Source organism: Narcine bancroftii, chromosome 2, assembly GCF_036971445.1.
Source record: "Narcine bancroftii isolate sNarBan1 chromosome 2, sNarBan1.hap1, whole genome shotgun sequence".
NCBI classification, from domain to species: domain Eukaryota; kingdom Metazoa; phylum Chordata; class Chondrichthyes; order Torpediniformes; family Narcinidae; genus Narcine; species Narcine bancroftii.
The window spans coordinates 373310830-373337653 of record NC_091470.1 but is presented as its reverse complement, the minus strand read 5'-3'; the positions used below and the strand labels follow the sequence as shown (position 1 = coordinate 373337653).

Genomic DNA, 26824 nt, shown 5'->3' with positions numbered 1-26824 from the left:
CCTTCTGAAGGGCTCACGTACTGCCTATCACTTTCCATGGATGAGTGACCTGCTAAGTTCCTCCCCCACTTTGTGTGATCCCCAGCATCTACAGACTCCTTGCTTACCTCAAAAGGACATCTCATAGTCCCTTTTGGCCTTCCTGATGCCCTGAGTTCTTTCCTGTGACCTTTATATTCTTCTAGGGCCTTGACTGACTGTAGCTTCCTGACCTTACATACATCTTTTTCATCTTGACTAAGTTCAAGGTCACTCTTGTCATCCAAGTTTGTCTTACCTCACAGTCCCTATCCTTCCTTCACACTGGAACTTGCCAGTCCTGGACTCTAATTAGTTAATCCTTAAACAACTGCCACATGTCAGTGGAGGTATCCCTGATAACATCTGCTCCCAGTTTACTCCCCAGACCCTGTCCAATCCTGTCAGAAATCACCCTCCCCCAATTTCGTGCTTTACTCCAAAGTCCAATCTGATCCTTGACCATAACTGTCGAGAAAGTTAAATGAAGAGTGATTCTACGCGCTGCTTCCAGAAACTCTCCTGGACACACTTATTTAACAAGTTCTGCCCCTCCTCAGCCTCTGGCTGAGAAGACAAAGGTTGCCAGTGCTAGAATCTGATAAGAGGAGGTGAGAATGGTGACATAGAGGGAGACCAGACGAAGCTGAGGTGGGGGATATATTGCAGACACTAAATCTTGATCAGGAAGGAAATGAAGGTTTATGGGGAGAAGGCAGGAGAAGATTCACCCGTCAGGAAGAAGATTCACATGAGTAAAATGATACATCATCAGATTTGAGGGCAGTTCCTTTCCTGCTGTTATCAGAAAAGTAAATCAGCCATGATAGAATGATGGGAGGATTCAATGGGCCAAATGGTCTATTGCTGCGCCTGTGTCTTCTGGACTTGCAGAACTAAGGGCAGATAAAATTGGGCAGGGGCTGCGAGGGGATAAATGAGATAGAAGGGGGATGGGGCACAGAAGAAGAGAGAGAGGACGAGTTTTGTGAAATGAGAAAGTTCTATGTTTCTGCTATTGGGCTGTAGACTGACCAGGTGAAATAGGAGGAGTTGTTCCTCCAGGTTGCATTGGGCCTTCTTCTGGCAGTGAAGGTCCAAGACAGACAGCTCGGCATGGGAATGGGGAAGGGGGTGGGGTGGGGGGGTGAAATGGCAGCAGTTAGGAGCTCAGGATGGCCACTGGGGAAACACACTGTGAAACAGTCCCCAAAGCTACATTTGGCATCACTTGTGTGGGGGAGGCCACACCAGGAGCACCGAACACCGTAGCCGAGGGGCAAGGTGAATCTGTCTCATGGGGAAGGACTGTTGGGGTCCCTGGACGGTGGTGAGGGAGGTAGTGTGAGAACAAGTGTTGCGCCTCCTGAGGTTGCAGGGGGAAGCACCTTCATCCTGTGAATGGCTCCTCTCTGCATCAACCATCTCCTCTCTTCTGCCGGCAGGTCTTCCCAGTGATTCCAAGATTGTAGAGGTCCTGGAGGATGAGTCGCGAGTTCGGCTCACGCAGTTCAACCAGAAAGATATCTCGATGGTTTTTAGCAGTGTGATGAAACTGCACAGGTCCACGCAGCACCTGCTGATCGAGAGCTGCCTTGCTGGCTTGGAGAAGAACATTGAGAAGGAGCGTCACCCCCAGACTCTCTTCCTCTTGCTCTCCTACTACAGGCTGAAGTCCAAGGCGATGGAGTCTGACTCTTACACCAGCGATCAGCTCCTCAACAACCGGAAGATCCTGCGGCTGGTGAAGCACACACTCGGGCATGTGACCAATGTGAGGGACCATGAGATGTCCCTGCTGGATGAGATGCTGGCCATGTGTTGCCGGGAAGCCAGCAACAAGTCACTGGAGCTCATCTTTACTTCTCAAGTCTTTTATGAAAACAGACAGGAAAAGTTTATCAGGAGTCTGGCAGGTAGGGAACCGTCCCCCTTTTAGGCACAGCCCCAGTGTGGTCATTTCACCCTGTGCCTCATCAGAAACATTCCAATAGTGGTGTCCAGCACCGCAGACCCTGGCGCTCCAATTAGCAGTTATTTGTAGAAACACCAGATTAATCAGGAACAGATAATCTTGGAGGAATTCAGCAGATTAGGCGACTTCCGTGAAGGAGTGGCCGATGAAGGATTTCAGCCCAAAACATCAAATTTCAAATTTGGGCGACAGGGGCTCCTAGGCCAGAAGGGCCTATTACTGTGTGTATGTCTACACTTTAAAAAAATTTGGAGACATGGGGAGGACGTACAAACTCCTTAGAGATAGCACCGGATTTGAACCCTGCTGGTGCTGGAACCGCTCTGCTAACCATGCTGCCCATAAATGTTCACCATCCATTGCTTCCACGGATGCTGCCTGGCCTGCTGGGTTCCTCCAGCATTTCATTCATTGCTTCAATTTTCCAGCATCTACAGTATCCCTTAAATCAGAATGCACTGACTCATGAAAATATTATGCATTTTAAACTAATCCTAGGCCCTTCAGCCCTCAATGTGGTGCTGACCTATATATATTCTGACAAAAAAAAAACTAAACCCTTCCTGCCTCGTAACCCTCTATTTTTCTTCCATCCATGTGTCTGTCTGAGTTTCTTAAATGCCCCCAGTTCCGGACTCCACCACCATCTCTGGTAAGGTATTCCAGGCACCCACAATTCTGTGTGTAAAAAAAAACTTAACCCTTGACGTCTCCCTTAAACTTCCCTCCCTTCACTTTGTACACACGTCCTCTGGTGTTTGCTATTTCTGCTGGCTGCCCACCTTATCTATGTCTCTCAGAATCGTGTAGACCTCTATCAAGTCACCTCTCCTCCTTCTTCACTCCAAAGAGAAAAGTCCCAGCTCTGCTAACCTTGCCTTATAAGACTTATTTTCCAATCCAGGCAACATCCTGGTAAATCTCCTCTGCCCCCTCTCCTTGGTGACCAGAACTGAACACAATTCCTTAGGTGGGGTCTCACCAGAGATCTGTAGAGTTGCAACATAACCTCTTGACTCCTGAATTCAGCCCCCCTCATGAATGAATCCCAGCACCACATAGTCCTTCTTAACTGTCCTATCATCCTCCGGGCAACCTTGAGAAATGCATGGATTTGGAACCCAAAGGTCGCTCTATTCTTCCACATTGTTAAGCATTTGACCATTAACCCTATGCTCAGTCTTCAGATTTGACCTTCCAAAATGCATCACCTCTCCCAGATTAAACTCCATCTGCCAGTATTTCACCCAACTCTGCATTCTGTCTATATCCTTTTGTAATCTACCATACCATCCATAACTCCTCCAAACTTACTGACCCATCCTTCCACCTCTTCATCTTGGTCATATAAATAAGTCATAATGAGCAGGTGTCCCAGAACAGATCCCTGCGGCCCCTCCACTAGTCACCGACTTCTAGCTAGAATACTTTCCTTCTACTACTACTCTCTGCTTTCTCCAAGCAAACTAATTCTGAATCCACACTGCCACGGTTCAATGGATCCCATCTTGCATGACAGCATCTGAATGCTATTGGAGTGACCCTGCATTCCCTCACCTGGGTACCAGTGCAGAAATGAATCACAGATCAATGGAGACCACACATTAATAGGCTGGATGCCATGCTGGAAACATGCAAGCCTCAAATCACTGGTGGCTCACACTGCATCTGTGGATGGAAATGGACAGACGAAGCGTCTCCACCCAAAATGTCTCCTGTGTGGGGAATGGTCCCATGCTACCTGACCTGCTGGGATTCCAGAGCAGTTTGTGTCCAATAATTGTGGCCTTCAGATGTTTCACTTTCACCTTCCCTGTTTGTATCCACAATCCTGCTGTCGTACATCAGTCATGATTTGAATAGTGGAGCAGACGATGGCTCCTGTCTTGTGGTGTATGCCACCCTCGGCATGTTCATCAGAAGGTTGTTCAATACTGAAGCTTTCAAGGTTGAGGATAACAGTATTTTCGGGTTTATTACTGAGATGCAGTGAAAAGCTTTCCTCTGCATACCTTTGGTAGGCTCTTAGAGAGCTGGTCTTCTCCGATGCCTTGTGTGTTGTCCATGCAAATGTCTTTCGCAGCAGAGATTCCTGCTTCAAAGTCAGAAATGTTGTGTACTCTGATTCCCCTTGCATGTACTCCATTGTTGTCAGATATATTGAAGTCGTTGTGTTAACAAAGGTTCCACTCTGAAATGTGATGATATTTCTCTCCATTTCAGAGGAGCTTCCCAAAAAAGTGGACAGTATCACCCCCTACACCATGGCCCTGATAGCAAAGTACATTGCCCGTCATCGACTGAGAGAGAGCAAACTTCTGGACACAATTGCAGAGTTCCTTGTCAAAAAGGGCGACTATCTAGATAGTAAGGTAATGACTCTCAGCTCTCCAAACCCAAGCGAAAATCCCCTTCGGCACAGTGGATGGCAAGAGGGAGGGAGAAAGGGATTCAAGGCACCATCAGAGATGGAGACCTGTATTCGCCTGCCTACCTTCGTTCCTCTCCTTTCCCTCCCACACTCTATTATCTGGGCGTCCCTCGGTACTTGATGTTCCTAATGAAGGTTTTCGACTGTCTATTACCTTCCTGGATGCTGACGAGTTCCCCATCCCTGTCTGTTATTCCTGTCATCCAGCCTCTGTTGAACTGTAACATTGACAGAGGCCTGGCTGGAAACACAACAGCCAAGGCGAACGTCATCCACACATTCACTTTGTTGAGCCCTGAGACAGGGAGAGTGATGCCTGGGTGGTCCTGGTATCAGAGTCCGGTGGAAGGGTGGAGGGGGTAGTCTGGATATCAGGGTCCTGAGGAAGGGCAGGGAGGGTGGTCCTAGTATCAGGGTCCTGGGCAGAGGTTGGGGGGGGGTGGTTCCTGGTGTCAAGGTCCTGGGGAAGGGTGGAGTGATGGTCCTGGTATCAGGATCCTGGGGAAGGGTGCAGAGGGAGGTTCTGGTCTCTGGGAGGGCAAAGGGGGAGGTCCTGGTATTAGGGTCCCATGGAAGGGTGGAGGGGGTGGTCCCAGTATCAAGATCACGGGAGGGAAGAGGGGGTGGTCGTGGTATCAGGGTTCCAGGTGGAGGGGGTGATCGTGGTATCAGGGTCCCTGGGAGGGTGGGAAACAGAGAAAATGCTGGTGAGGGCCATGTTAATAGTGGTGGAGGGGAAGCCTACCTTTGTGGAAGAAGGCAGATCCCAAGATGAGGTCTTCCAGTCCAGAGCCTTTGAAATGTCTGCCTTCTTTCACAAACGTGTGTTCCTCTCCACCACTATTAACACGGCCCTCACCCGCATCTCCTCCATTCCCCGCTCATCTGTCCTAGTCCCCCCCTGCCCCCAGAAACAATAAACACAGAATCCCCCTCATCCTCACCTACTACCCCACCAGCCTCCGCATCCAACACATTATCCGCCGGAATTTCTGGTACTTACTGCAGGACCCCACCACCAGACACATTTTTCCTTCTCTTCCCCTGTCACCCTTCCATAGGGACCACTCCCTCCATGACTCCCTTGTGCACTCTTCCCTCCCCACCCATTCCCCCACCCCACCCCCCGACACCTTCCACTGTGGTTGTAGGAGGTGTGATACCTGCACTCACAACTCCTCCCTCATCATGGTCCGAGGTCCCAAACAGATCTTTCAGGTGAAGCAACACTTCAGCTGTACCTCCAAAGAACTCATTTACTGCAGACCAGTCGCAGATTAGGAGATCGCTTCGCCCAGCACCTCCTCTCCATCCACAACAAAATCGACCTCTCCATAACCAACCATTTCAATTCTGAGACACACTCTCAAGTTCACGTGCCTGTCCGTGGCCTTTCGCACGACCCCACCTTGACTACCCGCAGATTGGAGGAACAACACCTCATTTTTTATCTGGGCCCCCTCCAACCCCAGGACATGAACATTGACTTCACTGCATTCCACTGCTCAGCTTGATTTTCCCCCCTCCCCCACTTTAACTAGTTACACCTATCATCTCCCACCCTCACCATCCACCTCCCCCTTCCCCCTTTTGTTCAGACATTTCTCATGTTCCCCCATACCTTGATGAAGGGCTCAGCCTGAAATGTTGTGATGTATCTTCACCTTTGCTACATAAAGGCACTGACCTGCTGAGTTTCTCCAGCATTGTATTTACTTTTTTATTTTAATCTAACCCTTCCCCAATCCTCTATTTTTTCTTACGTCCATGTGCCTATCTGAGAGGCTTATAAATGTCCCTTTTGTACCAGGCTCCACTATCACCCATGGCAAGGCATTCCAAATGTCCACCACAGTGTAAAAAAAAATCACTTACCACTGACATCTCTCCTAAACCTCTCTCAACTTAAATGTCTTCTCTTATTGGCCATTGCCAGCCTGGGAAAAAGGTCCTGGCTATCCACTCTATCTGTGCACCTCATAACCTTAGGCACCTCTATTAAGTCACCTCTCATCCTCTGCCGTTCAAAAGAGAAAAGCCCAGTTCTCTCATCCTTGCTCAATTAGACACATTGCCTGACCATTTCTCCTAATGGATGCACCTTCCCTGCTGAGTCCCTGAACCTTCCCTTTAAAACATAAAATGTTAACATTTGATTTACAGGACAGTAGAAGCTGATTCTGGCCATTTCAACCCGTACCGTCCAATTACACACAAATGAACCTATAACCCTGTACATTTTGAGGGGCAGGAGGAAACTGGAACCCCCGGAGGAAACCCATGCAGACACAGGGAGAATGTACCTGGCATCATAATAATGTCAAGCTAACAGTCCCCTTTGTTCAGCACAGTTTCACTTTGCGCTCTTTCATCTTGCAGGTCATTCAGAAACTGGTTTTTCCATTCAGTCGGATGAACTACAAACCGACCAACGCGTCCAAGTTCTTTGAAAAGCTGGAATCGGTGCTGGAGATCAAGGCAATGAACTCGCCTCTGGCCACTGTCAACATCTTTATGTCTATGTTTCAGCTTGGACATTTTCCTGGAGCCATCCTTGACCGAGTGTTCTCAGCCACATTCATCAATAACGTGATGAGTATGTGCACCATGTCTCCACTGTGGATGTATGGACACTGGGATGTGGAGGGCATAGTTTCTATATTGGAAAGATAGCGTGTGCTTCCCTACAGTGAGCTGGGAGGTGTGGTTATTGGAGCATAGTGGTACTACTGTGATACCACCAGTGATTGGGACTGTAAGGAGTTTGTACGTTCTCCCCATGTCAGCGTGGAATTTCCCCACTGTTTGAAATGTATCCCCGGGGGATGTTGGTTAATTGGGCAGCTTGTGGGCTGGAAGGGTCTGTTAGCATGCTGTTTTTCTAAATTTTAAACATTTAGACTAAGAGCAGAAGACTATTTGCTGATTGATGTCTTGTTTAGAACCACAGAATGTTACAGCACAGAAACACAGGCCATTGGACCCTTTTGATCAATAAAACTAGCTAGTCCCTCTGACCTGCTCCCATTCCATGTCCCTCCAGACCTCTCCTATCCATGTGTTTATCCAAGTTATTTTTAAAACTCAAGATTGAATCTGCATTCACTACATCAGATGGCAGCTCATTCCACACTCCTACCGCTCTCTGAATGAAAAACGTTCCCCTAATGTTCCCCTTGTACCTCTCCCCTTTCAGCCTAAAGCTGTGACCTCTCGTATTTACCTCCCCCCAATCTAAGTGGAAACATCCCACTCACATCTACTCTGTCTGTATTCCTCATAATCTTATAAACCTCTATCAAATCTCCCCTCATAACATAACATAACATAACAATTACAGCACGGAAACAGGCCATTAGGCCCTTCTAGTCCGCACCGAACCAAACACCCCTTTCTAGTCCCACCTCCCTGCACAATGCCCATAACCTTCCATCTTCTTCTCATCCATAGACCTGTCCAACCTTTTCTTAAATAATACAATTGACTCCGCCGCCACTATTTCTCCCGGAAGATCATTCCACACGGCTACCACTCTCTGAGTAAAGAAGTTCCCCCTCATGTTACCTCTAAACCTCTGCCCCTTAATTCTTAACTCATGTCCTCTTGTTTTAATCTTTCCTCCTCTTAACGGAAATAGTCTATCCATATCCATTCTGTCTATCCCTTTCATAATCTTAAATACTTCTATCAAATCCCCTCTCAACCTTCTACGCTCCAAAGAATAAAGACCTAATCTGTCCAATCTCTCCCTATACTCTAGATGCTTAAACCCAGGTAACATTCTGGTAAACCTTCTCTGCACTCTCTCCACTCTGTTTATATCCTTCCTATAATTAGGCGACCAGAACTGCACACAGAACTCCAAATGAGGCCGCACCAACGTCTTATACAATCTCAACATCACCTCCCAACTCCTATATTCCATGCAATGATTGATAAAGGCCAGCATACTAAAAGCCTTCTTCACCACCCTATTCACGTGAGTTTCTACCTTCAGGGAACGATGTACCGTTACTCCTAAATCTTTCTGCTCTTCTGTATTCCTCAATGCTCTCCCATTTACCACGTATGTCCTGTTCTGATTCTTCTTACCAAAATGAAGCACCTCACACTTATCAGCATTAAATTCCATCTGCCATTTTTCAGCCCACTTTTCTAAGCAGCCCAAATCCCTCTGCAATCCTTGAAAACCTTCTTCATTATCCACTATTCCACCTATCTTAGTATCGTCTGCATATTTACTAATCCAATTCACCACCCCATCATCTAGATCATTAATGTATATAACGAACAACAATGGGCCCAATACAGATCCTTGAGGCACACCACTGGTCACCGGCCTCCAACCTGACAGACAATTATCCACTACCACTCTCTGGCCTCTCCCTTTCAGCCAATGTTCAATCCATTTGACTATCTTAAAATTTATACCTAAAGACTGCACTTTCCTAACTAACCTTCCATGTGGTACCTTATCGAAGGCCTTACTGAAGTCCATATAGACAACATCCACTGTGCTACCCTCATCCACATTCCTAGTCACCTCTTCAAAATCATGCTTCTTCATTCCAAGGAGTATAGTCCTAACCTGTTTAACCTTTCCCAGTAACTCAACTCCTGTTGACCAGCTATATCTTAGTAAATCTCTGCACCTTTTCAATCTTATTGATATCTTTCCTGCTGCTGGGTGACCAGAACTGCACACACTATTCTAAATGCAGCCTCATCAATGACTTGAATAACTTCAACATCACATTCCAACTCCTATACTCCATACTTTGATTTATAAAGGCTAAGATGCCAAAAGCTTTCTTTACCCTGTCCACCTGCGACACCACCTTCAGGGAACAATGTATCTGTAGCCCCAGATCTCTCAGCTCCTCCACACTCCTCAATACCCGACCATTTATAGTGTTCGTTTTGGTTTGTCCTTCCAAAATGCAACTCCTCACACTTGTCTGCATTAAACTCCATCAACCATTTACTGGCCCAATTTCCCAGCTGGTCCAGATCCCTGTATTAGCTTTGAAAATCTTCCTCACAGTGCACGACGCCCCCTGTCTTTGTGTTATCAGCAAACCTGCTGATCCAATTCACCACGTTATCATCTAGGTCATTGATATAGATAACAAACAATAATGGCCCCAACACAGATCCCTGAGGCACACCACTCGACACAGATCTCTGATCTGAGAAGCAACCATCCACCACCACTCTCTGTTTTCTTCCACCAAGCCAATTTTGAATCCAGTTTGCAATCGCTCTATGTATACATAGTATCCTAACCTTCTGAACCAACCTCTCGTGTGGAATCTTGTCGAAGGCCTTTCTAAAGTCCATGTAGATAACATCCACAGCCTTTCCCTCATCAACCTTCTTGGTAACTTCCTTAAAAAACTACAAAATTTGTTAAACATGACCTACCACTTATAAAGCCATGCTGACTGTCCTTAATCAGCCCAAGGCTGTCCAAATACCTATATATCTTATCTCTCAGAACTCCTTCCAATAATTTACCTACTACTAATGTCAGGCTCACTGGCCTATAGTTACCTGGTTTACTCTGGGAGCCTTTCTTAAACAGTGGGACAACATGAGCCACTCTCCAATCCTGACATTTTGAATATATCCATCAGGACCCTTCCAGTTTCTACACTTGTCTCCCTTGAGGTACGAGGGAATATCATATCTGGCCCAGGGGATTTGTCTACCTTTATTCGCTGTAAGGCAGCAATCACCGCCTCTCCTTAATCTCCGTATGTTCCATGACACTTCTATTTGTTGCCCTTCCATCCACATACTCTCTGCCAGTTTCCTGAGTAAATACTGATGTTTAAGATCTCACCCATTTCGTGAGGCTCCACACGTAGTTAATCACTCTGATCCTCTAGGGGAACAGTTTTGTCCCTTACCATCCTCTTACTTTTAATATACTTGTAGAAACCCTTCGGATTTACCTTCACATTATCTGCCAAAGCCCCCTCGTGCCTTCATTTTGCCTTCCTGATTTCCTTCTTTATTATTCTCTTATATTTTATCAGCTCTGCAAATACCTAATTTGCTCCTTGTTATCTATACCAGTTATACACCTCTCTCTTCTTCTTAATCCTATCACCAATGTCCCTTGAAAACCAAGGTTAATTTTGCCTTTAATCCTGGGAGGAACATGCAAACTCTGTACCCTCAAAATCTCGTCCTTGAAGGCCTTCCACTTGTCGGACACAGGCTTACCAGAAACAGCTTCTTCCAATCTACTGTTCCAAGATCCTTTCTCATTTCCACAAAATTGGCCTTTCTCCAAATTAGAACCTCAACTCGAGGACCAGACCTATCCTTATCCATAAGGAACTTGAACCTATGGTCACTGGACCCAAAATGATCACCTACACAAACTTCTGCCACTTGACCTGCCTGCTTCCCTAATAGGAGATCAAGTATCCTCTCTCGTTGGTACCTCTACATATTGATTTAGAAAACTTTCCTGAACACATTTGACACCCTCTAACCCATCCAGTCCTTTTACAGTATGGGAGTCCCAGTCAATATGCGGAAAGTTAAAATCTCGGACTACCACAACTTTCTGTTTCTTACAATGGTCTCCTATCTCCTGGCAGATTTGCACCTCCAAATCTTTCGGTCTATTGGGTGGTCTACAATACAAGCCCATCAAAGTGCTCACACCTTTCCCATTCTTCGCTCCACCCATATGGCCTTTTTAGGCGAGTCCTCCTCCACCTTCCTCCCTCCTCTCCTCTGCCTGCCCCTTCCTCCCTCCTCACCTCCCACCATCCTTTTTATTCGGGTGCTTGCCTGCTGTTTGCCCACATTTTGCTGATGGGCTCAAGCTGGAAGCATCGGTTACCCTTTGCATCCTTTGGGCGCTGCATGACCTGCTGAGTTTCTCTACACTTCTGTGTTTTGCCTCTGTTTGCTTGCTACCCTCATTCCCATGAGTATCTCCTTGTGACAAGCCCTCTTCCAGCATCCCATGAATGGCTCGACACAACTCCACTCTCAGACCCCAAGAGTGACTCCCCGTTTCCACCTGCAGTATGTGTACCACTCTCGCTCTGGGCCTTGAGCTTAGGTTCTGACTGATTGCGCTCACATTCCAGACAGTCCATATGGGTTGATTGTTCGCCGGTACCTGTCCTTGCTGGATGCTGCCATTGAGCTGGAATATCATGACTACAAGGGTCCCCGACTGGAAGACAGGTACAAAGTTATGATGTTTGACCGCGTGCTGACTGCAGACGAGGTCAACAGGAAGTACAGGTCAGTGCTCACTTTGAACTCCACCTGAATTATTCTGCTATATCTGGGCTGTTCTAACACTTTCTTTCTTCCCCACCCCACCCTCAAGCTTCCTCCCTTTGGCCACTGCCAGTCAGTTCCACTGGGTCCAGAAGCATGATGCCACACAGTGACGGCCATCAGACGTAAGGGATTATAGACTGCTCCACAAACCCTAACCCTTTGACTTAGCTCTCTCAAGATTCAACATTCCTTTATTGCCATGTAATAGTGCAGAACATGTAGTATTACACAAAATTACCTTCTGCCTGCTGTAAGGCAAAGAGTCCCCTTTACTGTCGTCTGACACCCCTTACATTACGAGAGAAAGAGAAGCAAAAGAGAGTCCCTTCAGAGTCACTGAGTGTCTGTGGTTTCTCCTCCAGCGATTCCCACAGCCTCTGCAACCACACAGACTCCTGTTCAATCTATCAACAACCCAATATGATCAGGAAGCCTTCAGTGCCTGAGGCTTTTAAGACCCTAAGATGGAAAAGTAGATGTAGGCCATTCAGCCCATTGAGTCACTGCCATTTCATCATAGACACATAGGAGATAGTAGGTCATTCGACCCTTCGAGCCTGCTCCGCCATTCAACGAGATCATGGCTGATCTTAAAGTTCAGTACCCCGTCCCCGCCTTCTCTCCGTAACCTTTAATATCCTTATACTGAAGAAATAGATCTAATTCCCTCTTAAATATATTTAATGAACCTGCCTCTACTGCCCTCTGTGGCAATGAATTCCACAGATTCACCACCCTCTGGGTCAAGAAATTCCTCCTCATCTCGGTCCTAAATGGTTTGCCTCTTATCCTCAAACCATGGCCCCGGGTTCTGGATTTTCCCATCATAGGAAACATCCCATCTGCATCCATTCTGTCCAGTCCTGCCAGAATTTTATGTGTCTCTATGAGATCCCCTCTCAATCTTCTAAACTCCAGCGAGTACAATCCCAATTTGCGCAATCTTTCCTCATAAGTCATTCCTGCCATTCCAGGTATCAGCCTGGTGAATCGCCTCTGCACTCCCTCCATTGCAGGAACATCCTTCCTTAGATAAGGTGACCAAAACTGCACACAATACTCCAGGTGGGGTCTCACCAAGGCCCTGTACAGCTGCAGTAAGGTATCCTTGTTCCTATACTCAAACCCTCTTGATATGAAGGCCAACATACCATTTGCCTTTTTAACCGCCTGCTGTACCTGCATGCTCGCCTGAGCTGATCGATTCTCCCACTCAGCCCCATTCCCCTGCCTTCTCCCCATAACCTTTGATACCCTGACTATTCCACATACCTATCAATCCTGTCTTCAATACACCTAATGACCCAGTCTCCACAGGCGTGGCAGCAAATTCCAGAGGTTCACCGCCCTCTGGCTCAAGAAATTCCTCCACATCTGTTTTAAATGAGCCCCTTCAATGCTGAAGTTGTGCCCTCTTGTCCTGGACTCTCCAACCATGGGAAATAACTTTGCCACATCTACTCCGTCCAGGCCTTTCAACATTCAAAATGCCTCTTGAGGTCCCCCCTCAATCTTCTGAATTCCAAGGAGTCCAGTCCTTCTACCTGAGTACATGAATGGACACGTTCCAACATTGTATTTAATTTTCCACTCTGCCCGTTCTCCTCTTCTCTCTGTCTCTCTGCAGCATCTCTGTTCCCTCCTCACTACCTGCCTCTATCTTTGTATCATCTGCAAACTTTGCCACAATCCAAATCATTAACATATAGCGTAAAGAGAAGTGGCCCCAACACCGACTGCTGCGTAACCCCACTGGTAACCGGAATAGGATCCTTTTATTCCCACTCTCTGATTCCTGCCCATCAGCCAATGCTCTGCCCATGCATGTGTGGTGAATCTCTGCTGAGCTGTCAGTCTTCCCTTCAGCGAGCCTTGCCTTACTAACATTGGCTGTGCATTATCTCTGCTGTTATAGACACTCCCCTGGGGTATAACTATGTCTGCACCCATTGTCTTTCATTATTGCACCATTAGTTTCTGCTAATAAAAGCCATGATTATTGTTTGACCACATTGTCTTTGTTTACTTCTTCATCAACTGGCACTTCAATATGTATTTTTCCTGTTATTCCATGGGCTCTCATTTGGCGAAGCAGCCTCATGTCTGGCACCTTGTCAAAGGTCTTTTGAAAGTGCAAATACACAACATCCACTGCACCTCCTGTGTCGGACCTGCTTGTGGTTGCTCCATAAAATTGCAGTAGGTTTGTCAGGCAAGATTTTCCCTTGAGGAAACCAGGCTGGCTTGGGCCAATCTTGTCATGTACCTCCAGGTTCTCCAAATCTCGTCCTTGACAATGGTCTCCAACAACTTCCCAACCACCGATGTTAGGCTAATGGATCTATAATCTCCTTTCTGTTACCTCCCTCCTATTGGGAACCCTTCTTGCCCTCAGCATCCTCTCAATTCCCTTTTCTGTTACTTGGTTCCCAATTGCCACCCTCCAGCAGCCCACAGCCTGTGTGGGTCCCCTGACCATTAGTTTCCCACGGCCGCTGAACCCCTCACCAGTCTGCCACTGTGGATACTATCTTGTAGGGTCATCTCCTTCTCAACAGGAGGTTGGTGGGGGGGGGGGGGAGGGGTGTGGGGTAGGAGGGTGTTTGTTCTTCTTGTTTCTGGTGTCTTACGAGCCCAAAGGTCTCAGAAACCAGCAGTAACAGAAATTCACCAAGATGATGGTTATTTAAACAAAACTGGTTTTATTTTCTTAATACATAATAAAATCAAACTTTAACTCATTACTATTAACTTAACCCCCTTCTAATTCTAAGAGTACACGTGTATGTCATGTTTATGTTCTCAGCAAAGTTATTTTTCACTGTCCATTCATTCACTTCTCCAAGTTCACTGGTATCAGGCAATCTTCCACACTCTGCACAGAATTTAACAGATATTATGTTCACCAGGATATGGTGCTTTAACTTGTTATTGTCAGGAAGGTCTTTGTTGGCTTCAGGGATGTTTGTTGGACACACACAAACTGATATCCTTCAATCAGCAACTGAGGTGTCTTACCCAAGAAACTTACCCCCTCTTGTGCTTTTCCAAAACATACCTTCTTCTTCCAGGTGACCACAAGGAGTTCTTCTTTTTCCCCTATTTGGGGAGAAACACAATAACCAGCCACAACCTCTGCAATTGACTAGAGAAGTTTGACTAGGCCGAGTTCGGAACTCGAAACCAATCATGAAATGGGGTCTTGGAGCAGAACTGCCAACTTGCAGCCTTCAACCCCAACTACTGCTGAATTTCTCAGTCTTTCTCTCCCAAAAAAATGGATGTTTTCTCTCTGTTTGTAAAACCACATGACCCCTCTTAGGACAACCTGTGTCCCCCAAAGCTCAATTCCTCTGATCCCTGCCTCTTGAGCATGCCCTTTCTCTCTCCCCATGCATTGATGGCCAAAGTTGCAGCCTCCTTGAAGTCAGGTTCTTTAATTCTGGCCATATGCCTTAAAACTGGATTCTCCCTTCTTCCATCTTCCACAATGTGTTTTCTTCTAACTTCTGTTGTTAAATATCGTGAATTTCTCTTGTTAAAGCTGCGGTGGTTACTGTGAGGGGTTTTGGTTCCTTAATGTATATCTGAGATGCCATCCTCTCTATTTGATAGTTACAAAGGCCTGGTGGCAGAAGCTCTGAGGCAGCTGCTTGGTCATCAGTGTTACAAGCAGGACGAGGTTCTTCCCCCAGGATATTACACAGGTAATGCCCCCATTCTGTCCTCTTTCTATGCTGGTCTTTGGAAGGTAAAATGGAAGATCAGAATATTATTTGTCAGGTAAATGGCAAGTGTCTGCAGCATGCTGACGTGCAGAGGGACGTGTTTGTGTATGAATCACAGAAGGTTGGTTTGCAGGTGCAGCAGGCAAATGGTCTTTCATTGCTGGAAGGATTGAGTTGAGGAGCAGGGAAGTTCTGCTATAACTGTACAAGGTCCTGGTGAGGCTGCATCTGGAGAACTGTGTGCAGTTCTGGATCCCTTACTTGAGGAAGGATGGACTGGCTTTGGAGGGGGTGCAGAGGAGGGTCACCAGGTTGATTCCAGAGAGAGGGGGGTATGCTATGAGGAAAGATTGAGTCGTCTGGGTCTGTACTTGCTGGAGTTCAGAAGAATGAAAGTGAATCTTATAGAAACCTATAAAATTGTGAAAGATGGAGGTAGGTAAGTTGTTTCCATTGATTAAGGAAGCCAGAACTAGGAGACATAGCTTCAAGATTTAGGGTATTAAATTTAACTGAGGAGCCCCTTCTGCTGCTCCAGTATCGAATGCCGCAGCGCAATTCACAAATTCAGCAGGTCACGCAGCATCCATGGGAAGTGAGGGGTGACCTTGCCTTTTGTGGAAGATAAGCATGAGCAGGCATGTGCCTCCAGACCTTCCAGTTTAGTGAGTGTGACACCTCTGTGTCCTGTCGTTAATGGAGGTGCAGACTTTGCAGCAAATCCTCCAATCGCCTCTGAGTAAGACGTTTGTGTGGTTGAATCCATTTTGAGGGACTTTGGCTCATCGCTGGGACTGATGGACATGAAGTTGCTGGGGAGCAGGGTACTGTCGGAGGATAGTTTTGAGGGAGCCGTGTTGTTGGGAGACAGTGCTGAGGAAACCCCAGCAGAATGTGGTAATCATGGACCCTATCCACAAACGTGCTGGAGAAATCAGCAGGTCACACATCATCCAGGCCTGAGCCCTTCATCAGGTTTGGGGCCACACAGTGTGGAAACAGGCCTTTCAACCCAACCATCCCTTGCCAACCTAAATGTCCCAACCACACTGGCCCCACCTGCCCACCTGAAGTAATCCCTTACTAATCCAGAGCATTAATCCAGGGATTGCTTCAGGTGGTGTGTGAGTGGAAAGGAAAAGTTTGAAAACTACTGTTATAAACCCATTCTATCCATGGATCCATCCAATTTTTTTCTTAGACATTGCAGTAGTCCCTCCCTCAAACACCTCCCCCAGCACCCATTTCATACACCCGTCACCCTCTGTGTAAAAACGTTACCCTTCAGTTCCACTTAAATCTCTCCCACCCCCCCGCCCCCCCCCCCCCCCTCCTCCGGTTACTGATCCTCCTCTGGGCAAAGGACTCTCTGCATTCACCTGATCCATTCCTCTTCTAATTTTGAACACCTCTATGTGATCACCCCTCATCCTCCTCTACTGCAAGGTATAAAGCCCCTGCCTGCTCAACCTCTCCCTGCAGCTCAGGTCCCCGAGTCCTGGCAACACGCTCATAAATCATCTCTGCACCCTCTCCAGCTTCACATCTTTCCTGTAACATGGTGAACAATACTGAACCCAACTCTCCTCACCGTCTTTAACAATTGCACCGTGACCTCCCAGAGACTGCATTCTACACCTGATGAAACCTCTCTACCTGTGACACCACTTTTGAGGTACATTGTACCTGGATTCCTCTGACCCACAACTCTCCTCGCATCCCTACCATTCACTGTATGGGTCGGACCTCACATTTTGATGTGTTAGATGCCATCAAATATTCCTCTGCCAACCTGCCCAACCAAAAAAAATCCAACCGTAATTGTTACGGTTGTCTACCTGATTGCCCTGAAGGAATGCTGCAGTGCCAGTGTCACTGTGGGATGGGCAGTACTGAGGGGGGGGTGTCACTGTGAGGGGCAATTCTGAGGGGGGTCACAGTGGGAGGGGCAGTACTGGGGGGTCACTGTGGGAGGGGAAGTACTGTGGGGGGATCACTGTGAGAGGGGCAGTGCTGAGGGGATGGTCACTGTGGGAGGGGCAGTACTGGGGGGGTCACTGTGGGAGGGGCAGTACTGGGGGGGTCACTGTGGGAGGGGCAGTACTGAGGGGGGGTCACACTGTGGGATGGGCAGTGCAGCATTATGGTCCACACCGCTGGGAAGACAGAGAAGGATAAATGATTTAACTGGGTGAAACGGGATTTGAATGGAAAGGTTTTGTGTGCGAGGTGTGGAAGAACTCAGGAAACCTCTTGTTCAGAACAAGTCTGCAGCTTGTGAGTAAAGTTCTGCTGTCTCCAACTCCACAGTTCCAGCAATTAGCTGGCAGTTTTGAACCTGAATCTGTTATCTTCATGGCCAAAATATCTCATTAGTGTTATCAACACCACAATATGAGAATTTAAGGCTGGCTCGATGGGCCAATTGGCCTACTTACTCCAGCACCTATTGTCTATTGAGTTAACTTGGAACCTACAATGGTTGGTGAGCTCATGGGGTACAGGGGAATCAGGGAGCATTGAGAATTCCGAGATCGGTCAGCAGGGTTTCAGGTGTGCCTTTCTGGAAGATGGAGAGCTGGACAAAGGAGTATTGGAACCAAGTTTGGAGGGAACCAAGGTGTGGACTAGATCTGGTTGAGTTAAACTTTGTTTTACAGCTTAGTGTGTCAGTGGCAAGGTCAGGAGAATCCACTGCCTTAGGGATAAACACCTTCATCAGTGCGTTGGATGAACCGATAAATGCAGAGCAGGATTGTGTTCCCAAAGGTAGAAGCAGGCAGCCGTTGTGGTGGAGATGATGCAGGTTTAGAGGCTAGATATACTGCCAGTTTTACCAAGGGATGGATTAAAAATAACCTTGGTGATGGAGGACATTTCTGTCCCAGCCAGCACCATGTGCAAATAGGATTGGAACCCAGCAGAGACAAGTCTTGCCAGCTTGGTATTGTACCAACCAGCTGCATTTAACTATCTTGCTTAGCTCTTATGGGTCCTAAAGCACATCACTGAATTGCCAAACTATTGTGTCAGAAAATTCACTGTGGATGTTAGTCAGTGCACTGGAGGAACTCGACTGGCCTGCAGTTTTGATGGTCTTGGGTGTTCAGCGGAGCAGAGAGGTGGGTCCAGAGTTGTACATCTTCTCTAAGAGGGGTACTTGCCACTGTGTGGCATGACTGTGGGGGCTGCTCTTCCAGGGTTTGATGACTTGCAGTGTTAACTGCTGAATGTCCATCCACTGGGCTGCCCTTGAGGGAGACTCTTCCTGACGCACGAGCAGGTTTTTTGTGTACAGGCAGTAGGCACAGAGACGAAAACAATTGTGAGTGTTGATTCGTGCTTGGTTCAATGAGCAGGAATGAATGAATCGTGCACAAAGTTCTGGGGAGTCCAATGAAAGTTTTTAGGTTTGGTGCCAAGAAATGTAAGTTTGCTCCTGTTCTTGGGTGATGTCAGCAAGGACCAGTTAATCACCCATCCTGAATTTGTCCTGAACACAATTACCTTTTCCCACGGTGGGAGAACCCAGGACAAGAGGGCACAACTTCAGGATTGAAGGGCATCCACAGAACAGAGATATGGAGGAATTTCTTCATCTAGAGCCCCCCTGAATCTGTGGAATTTGTTGCCACAGGCGATTGTGGAGGTCAGGATCTTGGGTGTATTTAAAGGAGAAATTGATAGGTTCTTGATTTGCTAGGGCATCAAAGGTTATGGGGAAAAGGCCGGGCAGTGGGGCTGAGTAGGAGAATGAATCAGCTCATGATTAAATGGTGGGGCAGACTCGATGGGCTGAATGGTCTATTTCTGCTCCTATGTCTTATGGAATCGCAAAAAGTTAGGTTGTAGGTGCAGCAGGTTATTAAGAAGGAAAATGGAATGTTGGCCTTCATCGCTAGAGGAATTGTATTCAGGAGTAGGGAGGTAATGTTGCAACTGTATAAGGTACTGGTGAGACCGCACCCGGAGTACTGTGTCCAGTTCTGGTCTCCATATTTGAGGAAGGATATACTGGCTTTGGAGACGGTCCAGAGGAGGTTTACTAGGTTGATCCCTGGGATGAAGGGGTTGACTTATGATGAATGATTAAATCATCTAGGATTGTATTCACTCGAGTTCAGAAGAATGAGAGGAGATCTTATAGAAACATATAGGATTATGAAGGGTATGGATAGGATAGATGTAGGAAGGTATTTTGAGCTGGCCGGGGAAACTAAAACGAGGGGACACAGTCTCAAGATTCGGGGGAGTAGGTTTAGGACAGAGATGAGGAAAAGTAGTTTTTCCCAGAGAGTAGTGAATGTTTGGAATTCTCTAACCAGGGAAGTGGTTGAGGCTGCTTCATTAAACATATTTAAAATTCAGTTAGATAAATTTTTACATGATAGAGGAATTAGGGGATATGGGGAGAAGGCAGGTAGGTGGAGTTAGGTCCTAAATTAGATCAGCCATGATCGTATTGAATGGCGGAGCAGGCTCGATGGGCCATTTTTGGCCTACTCGTTCCTACTTCCTCTGTTCCTATGACTCCAGAGGAAAAGTCAGTGAGACAGGTCGCTGTTGTTTTAAACTGTCCAGCAAGTTTTCTTTGCGACTCAGATTGGTTCCTGTGCCTCATTCATCACCAGGACCAGTTGGCTGTGGTGAACGTAATTTCCATCTGCACATGGGTTGATGTAGCTGGTCACACCAGCTCATGGAGCAGTATAGTGTGAAGAGACACTATACCTCCCTCTGCTTGTGGACATGGGGTGGGTGTGGGTGTGTGTAACTGAACTAGACTGAGGGACGAGTGATTATCTGTTCCTTTTTGCTCCATTTCCAGACTTCTTACTGTGGATCAATGGTTCAGGCGCTGTCCTCCATATTAATGGGACCACCCCCAATGCCGGCACTCCACTGTGCTCCTTCCTCCCACCTCCAAAATCTACTGAGAAGCCCAGTGCCCTTCACACCCTGGCCAACATCACCTCACTGACTTCTGACTTCCAGAGGTTCTCGCCCTTCTGTCCCAATGACACAATGCCAAAGGAGAAGAGAGAGGCTGAGCACATGGTTGGCATGGATTTCCTCAACCGCACGCGAGTACCAGGCAGTGGTGGCTCCTCCATCTTATCGGGCGCCACGGTTGAGTACAACACATACTACCCTCCTTCCAACTACTACAGCAGTCTGACCAAGGAGCAGTCGCTGGAGAGTCAGGAGAGCTCCACACTCAGCAGTCCATCGGACAGCTTGAACCAACCGCCTGCCACCACTGGCTCTTCCCCTGCCATCAGCTCCAATTCCCTCTTTCAGTTCCCCATTGGAAAGATCCTGGACGAGGAAGCAGAAACAGCTCCCCAGGACCAGGAACACCATCTCTTCGGAAATGAGGAGCCAGCCCCAAGTTTCTACGACAACCTAGCCTATCCTGAGGGCCAGGGCAGGGCAGGACAGGGGGAGCCAGTGCCTACACCTCTTCAACTGTCCAGTCCGCGACTGACTGACAAGGAGAGGGGCCGGAACAACGATCAAGTGAACAGGTAAATGCCCAGGGACAGTTTTCCCTGGTCTCCACAAACCATGTCTCTTTAACCAGAGCTGTTACAGACATGGGTCATACTCTCTTCATCAGAAGAGGCTTAGAGGTCAAAACGAAGGAAATTGCAGCAAACCGTATAAACCTGGGCCACCACACAAGGCAGATTTCTGTTGATGGGGTCCTTCAACTCCTGGAGAGACAGTAGAACCTGGGGTGAGTCTCCTTTGGATAGAGAAGCAAGAGGAAATTTGATAAAGTCATGAGAGAGTTTTGGCAGATTCAATCAAGAGTTGCAAGGGATGAGAATCAGAGGGTCGGAGCAGTTAGTGGAGTGGTGGTGGAAAAAGATGTTGCTAAGACTGCAGACAAAGACGGGAATAGAAAGGTCGAGCGTGGTGGGAATAATGTTCTGATGTGCATCTATTTCAATGAAAGTATTGTAGGAAAGGTGGATGCGCTCAGAGTATGGTTCAGCACATAGAATTATGACATTGTGGCCATTGGTAAGACTTGGTTGCAGGAGGGGCAGGACTGGCAACTCCATGTTCTGGGATTCTGTGATTTTAGATGTGATAGAGAGGGAGGAATGAAAAGGGCAAGGCACACAGCAGGACACACAGAAACCACAGGAAGTAAAAAGGCAGTTGATGTCGCATAGCATAGAAACAGGCCATTCAGCCCCCCTAGTCTGTGCTGTTCGTCATCTCCCTCGTCCCACTGACCTGCTCCCATTCCATAATTCTCCAGGCTTCTCCCATCCATGTACCTATCCAGAATAAATGGTGGGGAAGGGGGAGGAGCACAGGCTGACAGGTCACAGGTGGATACAGGTGGGAGGATAGAAGAGAAAGGAGCTGAGAAGTGTTGGGGAGAGGGCAGAGGGTGAAGATCAGGATTGGACAAGGATGATGTGGGGAGTTGGAGGGAAGGCAGACCAGGGAGGAGTTGGTAATGGAAATTGGAGGTTGATATTGATGCCATCTGGTTGGAGACTGCAGAGATGGATAGAGGGTGATGGTCTCCAATTTTCAGCTGGCCTCAGTTTGGTAGTGCATGAGGCCATGAAATAGACATGTTGGTGCAATATTTCTGTGTGGAATTAAAGTGGGTAGCCACTGGGAGATCCTTGCTGTTGCAACAGACAGAATGAAGTTGCTCAACGAAATGATTTCCATTTTGCGTCCAGTCTCTCCATTGTAGAGGATGCACCGGATGCAGTAGACGGCCCCTGCAGATTCACAAGTGAAGTGTTGCTTCACTTGGAAGGACTGTTTGGGGCTTTGAATGTTGGTGAGGGAAGAGGTACAAGTCCAAGTATCACAGGGGTAGATACCAAGTTGGGGGGATGGTGAATATTTGGAAGGGATAAGTGGAAGAAGGAATCCCGGAGGGAGGGGTCCCTGCTGAAAGCAGAGATGGGAGGGGAAGATGTGTCAGGTGGTGGGATGACTGTTGGAGACGGGAATTGTAGAGAATAATCGGTTGAATGCAGGGGCTGGTAGTGTGGTGGTGAGGACAAAGGTAGCCCTGTCCTTATTGTGCCTTGGGGCTGATGTGTGGGAAATGGAGGAGATATGGGTGAGGGCCAAGTTGATGGCGGTGGAGGGGAAGTCACATTTTCTGATGCAGGAGGACATCTCAGATGATCTGGCATGGAAGACCTCATCCTGGGTGCAGATGTGGTAGAGCTAGAGGAATTGAGAGAAAGGAATGGAATCCTTACAGGGGACAGGGTGGGAAGAGGTGTAGTCCAGTTAGCTGTGTGGGGTAGTGGGTTTATGAAAGAGGTTTTTAGATAGTCTGACCCCCTGAAAGGAGGCAGGGAGATCGAGAAAGGGGAGTGGGTTACCAGAGGTGGATCAAGTAAATTTGAGGTCAAGGTGGAAGTTGGCAAAGCGGATAGAGTTGATGAGTTCATCGTGGGTGCAGAAGGCAACACAAATATAGTTGTTCATGTGCGGAGGAAGAGTTGAGGGGCCTTGCCTGTGTAGGCTTGTAGCATGGATTGATCCACGTAGCCAATGAAAGAATAGGCACAGCGGGGCCCCTAGGGGTTTCCATGGCTACACCTTCAACTTGGAGAAAGTATGATAAACAAAAGGAGAAGTTATTGAGGGTGAGGACAAGTTCTGCCAGATGGAGGAGGGTGGTTATCCAGGAAGAAGCGGAGAGGTTCAAGACCTCCTTTGTGGGAGATGGAAGTCTACAGTGACTGGACGTCCATGGTAAAAATGAGGCAATCCGGCACAGGGGAACTGGAAGTTGTTGAAGTGATGGAGAGCATGTAAGGTGTAAAAAGGCTGGACGGCTTGGAGTTTGTCACATGTTTTCAGGAAAGTTTTCTAAATCAATATATGGATATACCAACTAGAGAGAGAATGCAATACTGGATCTCCTATGAGGGAACAAGACAGGACAGGAGACAGAAGTATGTGTAGGGGAACATTTTGGGTCCAGTGATCATAATGTCATTAGTTTCAAGTTAATTATGGAGAAGGATGGGTTCGGGCTTCAGGCTGAGTTTCTAAATTGGAGAAAGGCTAATTTTGAGGTAATGAGAAAGGATATAGAATGTATGGATTGGGATGTTGTTTTCGGGAAAGGATGTATGAGGTCAGTGGAGGATGTCCAAAGGTGACATGTTGAGAGTAGAGTTTGTATGTTCCTGTCAGGATTAAAGACAAGGTTAGCAGGCAGAGGGAACCTTAGTTTTGAGGGATATTGGGGATCTGGTTCGGAAGAGAGAGGGGTATAACAGGTATTGGCCACACGGAGCAAATGAGGAACTTGAGAATAAAAAATGCAAGAAAAACATCAAAAAGGAAATCAGGAAGGGTAAAAGGAGACACGAGGTTGCTTTGGCAGACAATGTAAAGGAAAATCCTCAGGGTTTCTACAAGTATCTTAAGAGCAAAAGGATAGACAGGGACAAAATTGATCCCCTTGAAGATCTGAGTGGTCGGCTTTTATGGAGCCAAAAGAGATGGGGTGGATTTTAAATGTTTTTTTTTCATCAGTATTCACTCAGGAAAACGGGCACAGAGTCGTGGGAAATAAAGAAAACAGGCAGTGAGGTCATGGAACTGATACAGATTATAAAGGAGGAAATGCTTGCTGTTTTAAAGCAAATATAGGCAGATAAATCCCATGGGCCTGACCAGATATTCCCTTGAGGGAAGTTCCTGGAGAAATTGCAGGGGTTCTGGCAGAAATATTTAAAATGTCCTTAGCCAAAGATGTGGTGCTCATGTTCTGTTGTTTAAAAAGGCTCCTAAAGTAACCCTGGAAATTATAGGCTGGTGAGTCTGATGTCAGTAGTCTCTACATTGGAGAGACCGGTCGCTGACTGGGAGATCGCTTTGCTCAGCACCTCCGCTCTGTTCACACCCACAACGACCTCCCAGTGGCCAACCATTTCAATTCTGAGTCACGTTCCCACACTTGCATGTCTGTCCATGGGGTTGTGTACTGTCCCACCCTGACCACCTACAATTTGGAGGAACAACAACACTTTATTTTCCATTTGGGCCCTCTCCATTAACATTGACTTTACTGCCTTCCACTAAACCTGCTCACCTTCTCTTTCCTCTCCCCTATCCTGTCTTTCCAGTTCTCCCACCCACCTAGTCATCCCTCCTCCACTTAATTGCTGCTGTCCCCTTCCTCCTTTCTCCACTTATCATCTCCTGCCTTTGCCACCCTCTCTCCCTTCCCCTCCCACTCTGGCCGGCATTTTCTCATGCTTTGATGAAGGGCTTGAGCCCAAGACGACTATAATGTATCTTCACCTCTGCTACATAAAGGACACTTTGACCTGTTGAGCTTCTCCAGCATTTTGTTTTATTTACTTCAACCACAGTGTCTACAGAATTTTGTGATTTATTTCTGATGTGTTCTTAGAGATTAGATATGCAAGCATTTTGATAGCCAGGAACTGATTGGTGATAGTCAACATGGCTTTGTGCTTGGTAGGTTGTATTTAACCAATCATTTTTCGAGGTGGTTACCATGAAAGATGACCAAGAAAAGGCTGTAGATGTTGTTTACGCGAACTTTAGCAAGGCCCTTGACAAGGTCCCACGTGGGAGGTTGTTCAGAAAGATTCAGATGGAAGTTATTCATGGTGAAGTATTGAAATGGATTTGACAATGGCTGGACAGGAGAAGCCAGCGAGTAGCAGTGTATTGATTGCTTGTCAGATTGGAGGCCTGTGACTAGTGGCGTGTTTCAGGGATCGGTGCTGGGACCATTGTTGTTTGTCATCTATATCAATGATCTGGATGATAATGTGGGAAATTTTGATCAGTAAGTTTGCAGATTACATGATGATTGGAGATGTTGTGAACAGCGAGAAAGGTTTTCAAAGTTTGCAGAGGGATCTGGACCAGGTGGAAAAATGGGCTGAAAAATGGCAGATGGAATTTAATGCAGACAAGTGGGAGGTGTTGCATTTTGGAAGGACAAACCAAGAAAGGACATACACAGTAAATGGTCGGGCACTGAGGAGTGGGGTAGAACAGAGGGATCTGGAAATACAAATACAGATACAGAATTCCCTGAAAGTGGCATCACAGGTGGACAGGATTGAAAAGAGAGCTTTTGGCATCTTGGCCTTCATAAATCAAAGGAATGAGTATAGAACAATGCAGCACAGCCCTTTGGCCCCTCAATGTTGTCCTGACCCATATATTACTTTCTAAAAATCCCCGTTATGAACTAACCAACCCCCGTTAGTACTAACACAGGAACAGCAATGAAAGATTTGCCAGATAGTGGAAAAATTTTTATTCAACTATTAACCACATAACAGTTCTCCCTTAACTCTAAACTTATTAACTCCAAGCTTAACCCTACTATTTGTGAGTGCAATTGTATCAATGTGTGCGTGTATTAAAGACCAAACTATTTCAGTTTAAACTTGAGTCTGAAAAATTAGCTTTAAGGCCCAGTATTTTGAAGTTTGGTTGAACGTGAAGGTCTGTTAAATTGTTGTTCAGAAGTGATTACGCAGCATCAAGTTCTTTTAAATTGTTGCTTAAAGCAGTAATTAAATGTTTGTTAACATTGAATCAATCCTGTTCCACCCCATAAATCTTGTTGAGCTATTTTCCTCAGGAAGAGATGATTTCTTCTTCAACTCTCACACTGGCTAATCTTCAACGGCCTCTTAGCTCCTGGAGATTCTTCCCATGATGAGGCTGGCGTCTAAATAATAACAAAAAATAGACAGTCAGAGGTGTTCTGGCTTACTTTAAAGCCACTTAGAACAGCACTTCCTCCTTCTCCAGAGAATACTGTCAATCATTTCCTTCTGGTTTCTGCTTCTCTGGCCTCAAGATGCCTGTACCTTAGGATATGTATATATACCCATGGACTTGTGTGAAATTACGTCGCCAATGAGGTCAGTCTGAATTTCTTTGAAATCATGTGACCATTTACTGAAATCTTTAATAGCTGTTTGCAACAGTTTCTTGGAAATCATGAGATCTTCATACCTCTGGCTTGTAGAGACCATGACTCCAAAAGATTACCTCACTTCTGTTTCAAGATGCTTAAGTAGGATCACTCACATGTCTCTAAGTTTCATTTCTCTTCTTCATGAGGTCTTAATTGCTTTTAAGAACCACACCTGGCACTTGAGTTTCAACTAAGAACACTTCTGTTCCATTATGGGATTGTTCTTCGAGACACACTGCGACTCCAAACTGACGCTTTGCTCTGAGTGTAATGAGGTCTTTGCAACTGTGTTGTGTGTAACCCTCTTCCAAACCTACTACATTACATATGACAGTTATAAGAAATCTAGCTTAACCTAAATATTACTATTT

General features: G+C 46.7%; 1 protein-coding gene across 4 annotated transcripts in view; it reads left to right on the top strand.

Annotated features, from left to right (window-relative positions):
- fastk (Fas-activated serine/threonine kinase) overlaps positions 1 to 26824 on the top strand; it is a 78728-nt gene that overhangs the window by 21643 nt on the left and 30261 nt on the right. For 2 of the 4 annotated variants that reach the window (XM_069922685.1, XM_069922682.1), the window contains exons 3-8: positions 1464 to 1934; positions 4217 to 4365; positions 6804 to 7020; positions 11540 to 11699; positions 15357 to 15448; positions 20298 to 20997. In XM_069922685.1, coding sequence (XP_069778786.1) covers positions 1464 to 1934; positions 4217 to 4365; positions 6804 to 7020; positions 11540 to 11699; positions 15357 to 15448; positions 20298 to 20997 — 1789 coding nt within the window. The remainder of the gene's footprint in view (positions 1 to 1463; positions 1935 to 4216; positions 4366 to 6803; positions 7021 to 11539; positions 11700 to 15356; positions 15449 to 20297; positions 20998 to 26824) is intronic. The other 2 variants (XM_069922684.1, XM_069922686.1) reach the window with 2 other exon arrangements.